The 9,848-nt window shown below is 43.3% G+C and overlaps 1 protein-coding gene across 2 annotated transcripts; it reads right to left on the bottom strand.

The window, feature by feature from the left end:
* Positions 1-490: 490 nt before the first annotated feature.
* On the bottom strand, positions 491-5,905 carry dlb (deltaB). 2 transcript variants are annotated; one of them, XM_058088048.2, is made up of 7 exons: positions 5,701-5,905; positions 5,387-5,626; positions 4,601-4,658; positions 4,265-4,522; positions 3,501-3,862; positions 3,149-3,365; positions 491-1,841 (listed from the first exon to the last, which is right to left on the bottom strand). In XM_058088048.2, the coding sequence occupies exons 1-7, from the start codon at positions 5,749-5,751 to the stop codon at positions 1,135-1,137; spliced, it is 1,893 nt and encodes a 630-aa protein (XP_057944031.2). In that variant the 5' UTR covers positions 5,752-5,905; the 3' UTR covers positions 491-1,134. The 2 variants fall into 2 exon arrangements, with proteins under 2 accessions (XP_057944031.2, XP_057944028.2); XM_058088045.2 differs by having other exon boundaries at positions 4,265-4,658.
* Between the last annotated feature and the right edge of the window lie 3,943 nt (positions 5,906-9,848).

Below are 9,848 nucleotides of genomic sequence, written 5' to 3'. Positions count from 1 at the left end.
TGCTGGAGCCTATCCCAGCTGTCTCCAGGCGAAAGGCGGGGTACACCCTGGACTGGTCGCCAGCCAATCACAGGGCACATATAGACAAACAACCATTCACACTCACATTCATACCTATGGACAATTTGGAGTTGCTAATTAACCTAGCATGTTTTTGGAATGTGGGAGGAAACCGGAGTACCTGGAGAAAATCCACGCATGCACTGAGAGAACATGCAAAATCCACACAGAGATGGCCGAGGGTGGAATTGAACCCTTGTCTCCTAGCTGTGAGGTCTGCGCGCTAACCACTAGACCGCCGTGCAGCCCTGTTTTTTTAATTAAAATATGCAAAAATCCTCTGATTTCAGCCTCTCAAATGTGCTATGAGCTATTGTCTTAGATTTTTGTCATCGAAAAAAATAATTAACTGATTAATCGGTTATTAATTCAACAGTGGTTGCAGGTCTAATAAGAACAGCGACTCCAAGCTATGAATCGGTTCCCATCTCATCGTTGGTTTTTATTCCTCAACAAAAAAAAAACCCAATATGATCAACTTAAATAACAATGACATAACATATAACATCACGCAAACTTTGGTATGAACGTAAAAAAAAAATGGCACATGACGGGGGCAATGTATATATATATATATCCTCATATCCCTGCCCGTTACAACTTTGGGATGTTTTCTCTTCCACACGTCCCAAAGTCTTCATTCAGCATCGTATAAATATATTTCTGTCACAATCAAAGTGAAGCAATAAACATAGGTTTTCAAATAAATAAATAATATAAAAGATAAAGATGATGGTGCGCACAATAAGGAAAAAATGAGCAAAGGAAGATTGAAATGCAAAAAAAAAAAAAAAGACAGCAAACGATATTAAAAATGATATCAAAGTCATACAGCAATTTTTCCAAAGCGGTTAATTATTGTAAGTATTTGGTTTTGAGTTGCAGGTCCTGTGAAAGGTGGGTCTTAATATCGGCCTCTTTGGGTCTTCAATGTGCCCCCGTATATTTTTCTAATAATCTTTGTAAAAATAATTTGTTGCTATTTGCGGTGTTTTGCTCCTCGTGTTACAGTGCATGAAGAAAGAGGAGCAACAAGTGCTAATATGTGCTTCTCTCGTCCGAGCTCCGCTCCGCTCATCTCAACCCGGCTCCGGGACCCAGACCGGCCTCGTCCCGCCACATGAAGTCCTCTCTGGCCAGGCTGCTCTCTACCGGATTATGCCTGTACCCTGACCTTCCTTCCGGGCAGAGCGGGAAGCTGAGTCGGGCCGTGCTGTTGCTGATCTTGAACAGGCCGTTCGGACCGAGGAAGGAATCTCTCTCGCTTCCGCCCAGGTTATTCGCCGTCTCCAGGTCATTGTAAACCGCAATGTCGCTCAGCTGCTTCCTTCCTTGCAGCCTCCTACGCCTCCTCAGGAAGATGATACCTGCCGCGAGAGCCACGACCAGCATGGCTAGAACGCAGGAGATGCTAAGCGTAGCGGAGGAGGGCTGCGCGGTTTGGCGCAGAGCCGGTTTGAAACTGGGCTGGAGAGTGAACTCGCAACTTGGGCCCATGAACCCTTTCGGGCACTGGCAAACGGGCCCGGTGAAGTGAGTGAAGCAAGTGCCGCCATTCTGGCATGGACGGGCGCCGCACGCGTCCGAGCGCACGCTGCAGTTTTTGCCCGTGTACCCCAAAGTGCAGGAGCAAGTGTAGTCATTCACAGCATCCTGGCACGTGCCGGCATTCTGGCAAGGGTTTGAGGCACAGTCGTCGATGTTGACTTGGCAGTTGGCGCCGGTGAAGCCGGCCTGACAGCGGCAGAGAACGCTCTGGCCGAGGTCCAGACACTCGCCGCCTGAGAGGGAAAAAACACTTGGTTCAGCATCTACTGTTGTAGATCAGGGATGCCATCTATAGCTGTAACATAGTACATAGTAGTGCTGCTTTCCATACACATGCAGATAGGACACTTGAATAGAAAGTAGTTTAATAGCGCCCTCTGGAGGAGACAAGGGGTGCTGCAGCTATGAATCCAGCTGATAAGTATTTCGCGACACTATTATTTATTTTTATTATTTGTTGTTTTTCACTCTTCACTGGGGGTCTTGGTAAGTACAGTTATTCCTCAAAATTAATAATTGCATAAATTATTTGTGTTTCGTGGTTGACTATGACCTACTATTAGGAAAAAGGCATCAGTAATGTTCCATCAATGAGACATTAGCTTAAATGTGATCACATTAACGCCGTCCGACATGATAGAGTGAAAAATTTAAAAAAAAAAAGTTCTCCCATTCTATCATATTTCTTGACGTTTATAACGTCTTCGATTTATAAGGTTTAAAAAAAAAACTCCCCTGAGGGGGCGTGGATTTAAGATGTGCAGGTGCTGCGCGCGATAAAGTGACGTCACACGCCAACCTAGGATCCTGGGAGCCGGAGTTTATGCCTCAAACTTTTAAAGAACTAATAGTTTAACTAACGTTTCGATGTTTCTTTTTTTTTACTGGATTACCGTACTGGGACGCGGGGATCGACGCCAGGTGGATGGGTCAAGTGGATGCGTATAATCGTGAGTGGAACTGCGGCTTTCATTTAATCTCTGTGAACTATATATATATCGCATATGCCTTATTTGTGTAATTCTGGGGACTTTGAGATGGTCATATGTGTTTGAGTTTTTATGGTTGATTCGTTTTGTTGATGGGGGGGGGGAGTTGGAATGATGCTAGTTTAGCGGCAGGCGTTTTGTTGTTCCAAAGCTGCTGTTTTTGTGTGTGGGCGATAGGGGGCAGTCATGTTCCGTTTACTGGTTAGAGCACGTGTTTGGAGTCGAGGGCGTAGATTAAGAAAAGCAGGAAGTGTTGTCGAATGTGTTCGCATGTGGCTAGGTCAGTTGATATATGTCTTCTCCTTCGAAATAAACGTCCAACATCCCGATGTCGAATTATTCAGTCACCACTACACAACTTTAAATTCGTGCGGATTAAATAGCGTTCGACTTCGACGAAGAAAGTGCCATTGTTACTTATTGGCTTCTTTGTCATTCTTCTCCACTCAATTTGGCTAACTAGTAGCTTTGCTATATACCCAGGGAAACAACAGCTTCTTCCCTCCAAAGCTGTAGTTTTACACATCTGCCACAAGGGGTCGCTAACCTACCGTTTAAACAGGGCCGGTTGCTGCAGCGGTCCAGCTTCTTCTCACAGTTGGAGCCTGTGTAGCTGGACGGGCAGCCGCAGGTGTAACCTCCCGTCATGGTCTCCACACACGTCCCCCCGTTGAAGCAGGGACCGTCCGCACACGTCATTGCGATGATCTCGCAGTTTTTACCGTAGAATCCTTGAGGGCAGGTACACGAGTAGTCATTTTCCAGGTCCTGTGAACAAGCAAAAACATGTTAAGATGTGGAATTGGGGAGGGGTTCCATATATTGATGGTACTTATACTATTTGTAGTATCATGTGTAGGGATGACATGTTTTCATGTCGACTTTCATTGTTGACAAACTCACATTGCAGCTGCCTCCGTTCTTGCAGGGGTTGCTGTCGCACTCGTTGGTTTCCAGCTCACAGTTAGTCCCCCCAAAACCAGGCCTGCAAGCGCACGTGTAACTCCCCTGGCCGGTGTTGGTGCAGGTCGCGCCGTTGGCGCACGGCTTGTGGTTGGTGCAGTAGTTCAAGTCCTGGTCACAGAACAGGCCCCCCCAGCCCTCCTGACAGTTGCACTGCCACGGCTGGCTGCAGGTCCCGTGGAGGCAACCCGGGTAGCGGACGCACTCGTTGCAGGAGGGGCCCTGCCAGCCCATGCGACATGTGCAGCCCCCAGGGGCCTCGCAGTAGCCGTGCCTTTCGCTGCAGTCCGCTGAGCAGATGGCTGAATTGGGGAAAGGAGGGGGAGGGGGGGGTGTGATTACAATGGTTACGTCTTCACATGCATCTTATACACACATACACCCCTGTCTGACCCCGGCCTCCTCCCAGCAGACTTCACTGTTGGTTAAGTATTAAGCCAAGCAGCTGGTAGGCACACTGCTGGGGGGGGGCTTTATTATCTCGTTACTGCACCTTGAAAAATGTCTGCATCAGTCCAGGGCAAGAGAACAAAAGGCACGCACCACAAATGAAAAACAAGTAGTACTATTAGAGTATTATGTGTATTATACACCTGGACTGATACTGATATTATTCATGGAGGGACATATAGAAGAAGCAAAGGGTATCCAAAATGTAAACACCTTCCTTTGTATTAGTCAAATAGCGTGAGTGTTGGACATACGTTCAGAGCAGTAGTTTCCTTTCCAGCCCTCCAGGCAGATCCGGTTGCCCTCCTCGTCACAGGTGTAGTGACCCAGCGTATCGTCCCTCGGCCTGCAGTAGTCCGCGCAGCCGTCTCCAAAATAGTATTCGTCACAGAAGACGTGGTAAGAGTAGCGTAGCTCGCTTTGCTCTCCAAAGTGGACGTCCTGTGACCAGTCCTCCCCGATGGCTAGCCGTCTCCTGGTGGCCAGGCGGTTCACCAGGTTGTTTTGGTTATCTGTATGGAGAAGGTACAACTTGAAATGCTGTGCGGTGTTGTGTGGGAGCGACTTTATTACTGCCATGATGTTGCTACCTGTGTATTCGGTCGGGGATTCTGCGTTCCAGGCCTCGATAATCAGCGAAAATGTGCCCTGTAACAAAAACTGATTAGTATGGGTAGGACAGGGGTGGGCGAATATTTTCACTCGTGGGCCGCATTGAGTTAACAAAATTGTCCGGGGGGGCCAGAAGATATATTTAACACACTCACTATTTTATGCTTATAATTTTCCTTTTGTCTAATTTTATCTGTAAAAGTGTTATACTATCAGCTGTATTTTTTTGTCATTTTTTCAGGAGCATTTTAAACATTCATTCATTCATTAATTTTCTACCGCTTTTTCCTCAAACTTGTAATTTAATTTTACTTTTTTATTAATAAGACATCCGACTTGCAAGTCATGTTGCCAGTTTGTATGTTAAAAGTTGAAATACTTAGAAAGCAACTGACAGGCCGGATTCAAACACTTGGTGGGCCGTATGTGGCCCCCGTGCCGTAGTTTGCCCACCCGTGGGGTAGGAGTATCTGTATTTTTTTGTTCTCACAAGGGGACTAACATGAGAGGGTTTTGGGGAGCCAATTTCAAATCGCTCATTTCATCCATTCAATTTTGTAGTATGTAATACATGGGAATAATTTTATTATTTAATTAAAAATGTTTTATATGATTATGTTTATAAATCAAATTAAAGACAAAATCATGTTTTTTTTCTATTGAAAGTTAAAAATACGAGGAAAAATTTAGGCAAAATACGGCAGGGTTGCCAGACGTTCCACTCTACAAGATGACGTCATTACTCCCTATTACGCTGTACGTACCGGCCATTTAAAGTGAAAGGGCACCCTGATGGGGGCGCTGCTGGAGATGGAGGTGTGATCGGCCCTGATGACGTTGGTTTGGCCGGTCCCGAAGGTGCAGGGCGGTTCGGCAGATATCACATCCTCCGGGTGCTTTAGGCATATTCTAAAAAATATGTGGCAGTCCCTGTGTCTCCTGCAGATGCGCTGCGCCGTGTGGAAGGAATTAATTTTCAACTCGAACACTCCGGAGGAAAACACCTGCAATGACAAACGAAATGCGTTAAAAAAAAATTGATTCCCGTATGATTGCACATGAAAATATGAAAACTTACAACTTCCGCCAAGGCCAAAGCCAGGAGGTATCTCAGGTGTACATGCGACATTTCTTTCGCTGTCCAGTTTTAAGTAAATGAGCTCATATACGCCGTGCGTAATAATCCCTGATAAGTATCCCAAAAAAATTAAACAATCCGTCAAATCGTTGATTACGCCTAACTTTCTTATCCTTCCCGTGTCTGCGCGTCTTCTGTCCTACGGTTTCAGTTCTACTTTGTTTGGGTGCTGAGAAAAGACGCTTTTATACCCTCTGGTGACGCGCCAAGAGGTGGAGCCGCTACAAACCTCAGGGGAGCGGAACCTCAAGCAGGACTGAGGAGGGCAAACTTTATGGAACATTTTGGAATACAAATAATAATTAGTTTAATTTCATTTGAACATGCATCAGATTACAATTGAATGCATCACATAATCAGTTCACAGTTCCACATGTCCAAAAGGAGTAGGAAGAAGCAAAGCTTATTAAATCCTACCCCTCCATCTGGTACTTTTACAATCAGTAACTGTTACATTTGTTCACTTCCTGCTTTCCTAATATAGTTTGTTTTTTTTAATCACGTACTGAAGCACAGGTGGTATGACCATACAATGACATAATGGTTACCATAGTAACTGTACAAATATACCTGTTGCTGTTGTTTCATAACAAAAACATCACATTAATAATCATCATTAGCAAATTAGAGGTAAAATCACTTGTTTATCAACATTTATTGGTAATTAGACATTAATTATTTAGCTATAAGTGATGCGATTAATACATATTTTTGTAGTCGGAGCATATACATCATATTTATGATTTATTATAAATCATATAGACATTAAATAACATCACAATTAGTTGGCCTCTACTGTGTACTTGTTCAAATTGTTCGAACTTGTATAGCCAAAACTTACCACTTCCACACTAAGTGAGAGGTGTTGTTTTGTTGTTGTTTTTTTGCCATATCATGTTGGCTTGGCTCTCCTGGTGAAGTAGCCAGTCTCCATGCAGTGTAAAAGGAGATACATATAGTACCAGAATACTACATAGAACTTGTTAACAGACATGTTAATTGTGCAAAACGTAACCGTACAATGTACTTGAATGTTGTGTCACTTGCCAAGCATGTCAATCATGCGCCGATCAAGTGGTAAATTGGTGTAACTTTCTATTGAATGTAAGACAAAGCCACTACAGTACGTACTATATAGGCGAGCTAGCATACAAACATCAGAGGCAAGCAAGGAAGAATAGAAGCCCCCCCCCCCCCCTTCTCTCTCTTTTGCACTCAACATTCTAATTGCTCTGACGCGTGTGGTGGGGGTTGGATCTTTTTGCGAGTCTGGGGGCTATTCAGGCTTCTTGAGCGTGTGTTGTGTGAGGAGGAGGTGGTGGGGGGGGGGGTATCCTGCAGCGTTTGGACTATCATGTTGCCTTTGTCTGCCCCTCATGCGAACAGCTGTATGATAATCAACGGCACATGGCCGCTCGTGTGGGTCGCCAAACCCTGCTATTGTCTTTCCTAAGCCTCCACCCCTCCCCGCCCCCCAACACACACATCAAATCCAATTTTTTAGGGAGTGGGCCGTTGCAGCACCTGTCGCTTGGAGGTGGTGGAGGTTAAACTCACCTCAACTGTTGTTTGAGTGTTCAAAAGCTAAGTAGCTAGTAAAGCCCATTTTAAACACATTTAACAATTCCAATGTGTCAATAGAATTTCAAATATTAGACATAAACTATTCTTACTACATTTGTTTGATTAATTAATAGAAAATAAGTGAAAAAAAAACCTTTTGGAGCAGTTATGATGTGATATGGCTTCCCCAAAATGGCGGCGTGTCAGGTCAGCTAGCTCATTTCCAAGCCCATTTTAAAGACATTTAACAATTCCAATGTGTCAATAGAATGTCAAATATTAGAAATAAACTATTCTTACTACGTTTGTTTGATGAATTAATAGAAAATAGGCAAGAAAAAGAAACCTTTTGGAGCAGTTATCATGTGATATGGCTTCCCCAAAATGGTGGCATGTCAGGTCATCTAGCTCATTTCCAAGCAGTTATTTTTTGCTAGTAAAGTCCATTTTAAACACATTTAACAATTCCAATGTGTCAACAGTATATCAAATATTATAAATAAACTATTCTTACTACGTTTGTTTGATGAATTAATAGAAAATAAGCGGGGAAAAAAAAACTTTTGGAGCGGTTATCATGTGATATGGCTTCCCCAAAATGGCGGCGTGTCAGGTCAGCTAGCTCATTTCCAAATGGTTATTTTTTGCTAGTAAAGCCCATTTTAAAGACATTTAACAATTCCAATGTCAATAGAATGTCATATATTACAAATAAACTATTCTTACTATGTTTGTTTAGTGAATTCATAGAGAATAAGTGAGAAAAACCTTTTGGCGCGGTTATCATGTGATATGGCTTCCCCAAAATGGCGGCGTGTCAGGTCAGCTAGCTCATTTCCAAATGGTTATTTTTTGCTAGTAAAGCCCATTTTAAATACATTTAACAATTACAATGTGTCAATAGAATCTCAAATATTATAAATAAACTATTCTCACTATGTTTGTTTAATGAATTCATAGAAATAAGCGAGAAAAACCTTTTGGAGCAGCTATCATGTGATATGGCTTCCCCAAAATGGCGCGTGTCAGGTCAGCTAGCTCATTTCCAAATGGTTATTTTTTGCTAGTAAAGCTCATTTTAAACACATTTAACAATTCTAATGTATCAATAGTGTCAAATATTAGAAATAAACTATTCTTACTATGTTTGTTCAATTAATTCATAGAAAATAAGTGACAAAACCTTTTGGAGTGATCATGTGGCGGATAAGGCTTCCCCAAAATGGTGGCGTGTCAGGTCAGCTAGCTAATTTCCAAGCGGTTATTTTTTGCCATTTAAAGACATTTAACAATTCCAATGTGTCAGTAGTGTGTCAAATATTAGAAATAAACATCTTCTTGCGATGGTTTTTCAATGAATTCACAGAAAATAAGTGGAAAAAAACCGTTTTGGAGGGCTTATCATGCGACTATGCCAGGATAAGTCTTCCCCAAAATGGCGGCGTGTCATATCAGCTAGCTCATTTCCAAACGGTCATTTTTTTTTTGCGAGTAAAGCCCATTTTAAAGTCATTTATGCTTTAATAGGGTGTCAAATATTACAGTTCAACACTTTTTACTTTCCTCAGTCAGTTCATATAAAACAAGCTAAGCTAGCAAGCTTATCGGGCTTTAACCTTGAAATTGCTATGGGAAGCCTGATGTAACATATTTATCACCATTTTAATAAATGTCACATTTAAATTCCAAGTAAAATTGTACACAAAAAGTTGACTTTTTTTTAAAAATCCAAATAAGGAATACATTTACAATGAACAATGTAACGTATACATTTGACTTTAAATAGCTGTGAATTGTTATGGCTCTTTGATGTAAATAAAGCACACAAATGACATATGGTGGATCATGAATGAAAACACCCTAGTGTCCACACATATCAACACACATGGTAATGCAGTGTGTGTGTGTGTGTGTGTGTGTGTGTGTGAGAGGGGCGGACCTTTTGATATTCTAATAAGAAGAAAAAAGGGCACGTGCCAGAAGTCCGAAGCCCAACTGGCTTCCTTTTAGAACGTGTTTGCTAGTTTTGTTCTCCTACTGCATCTACTGTACTGTAATTATTAAACTTACTGTACTGTAATTATTAAACTGAAGTACCAAACCGTGCCCTAGACGGGCATGACGGCGCACTTGGAGGTTGCTAAACTGCTCACCGTACTACCTGATGCATGGGGGGTATGAGTACGGGGTGGGGTGGGGGGGTCAGCTGAGCAGATGGACAATGCAGCCGCTCTGTTGTCATGTGTATGACTTGCAAGGAGTGTGACATGAGCGTGCCACGGAGCATGGGAACCAGAGAGGAGTCATGTCATACTAACCCCCCGCCTCCCGACCTGCCCACCCCCCCACAACCCCCCACCCTTGACAAAGGCCAGCCAGCATCTGCCTCTTCTCCAGCTCACCAAGAACAGCTTGAATACCTCCCCAAGGACAGGCGGAAGGGAGGAAAAGGAGGAGCTGCAGCACATCTGACCCCCTGCCCCCCCCCCCCCCCCTCCTTCTCCAGGGACAAAGTCAGCCTGTTG

This window comes from Doryrhamphus excisus, linkage group LG21 (assembly GCF_037039965.1).
Source record: "Doryrhamphus excisus strain RoL-2023G ecotype Guam linkage group LG21, RoL_Dexc_Guam_v1.1, whole genome shotgun sequence".
Lineage (NCBI taxonomy): Eukaryota > Metazoa > Chordata > Actinopteri > Syngnathiformes > Syngnathidae > Doryrhamphus > Doryrhamphus excisus.
The sequence above is the reverse complement of the archived record's forward strand: the minus strand, read 5'-3'. Positions and strand labels throughout refer to the sequence as shown.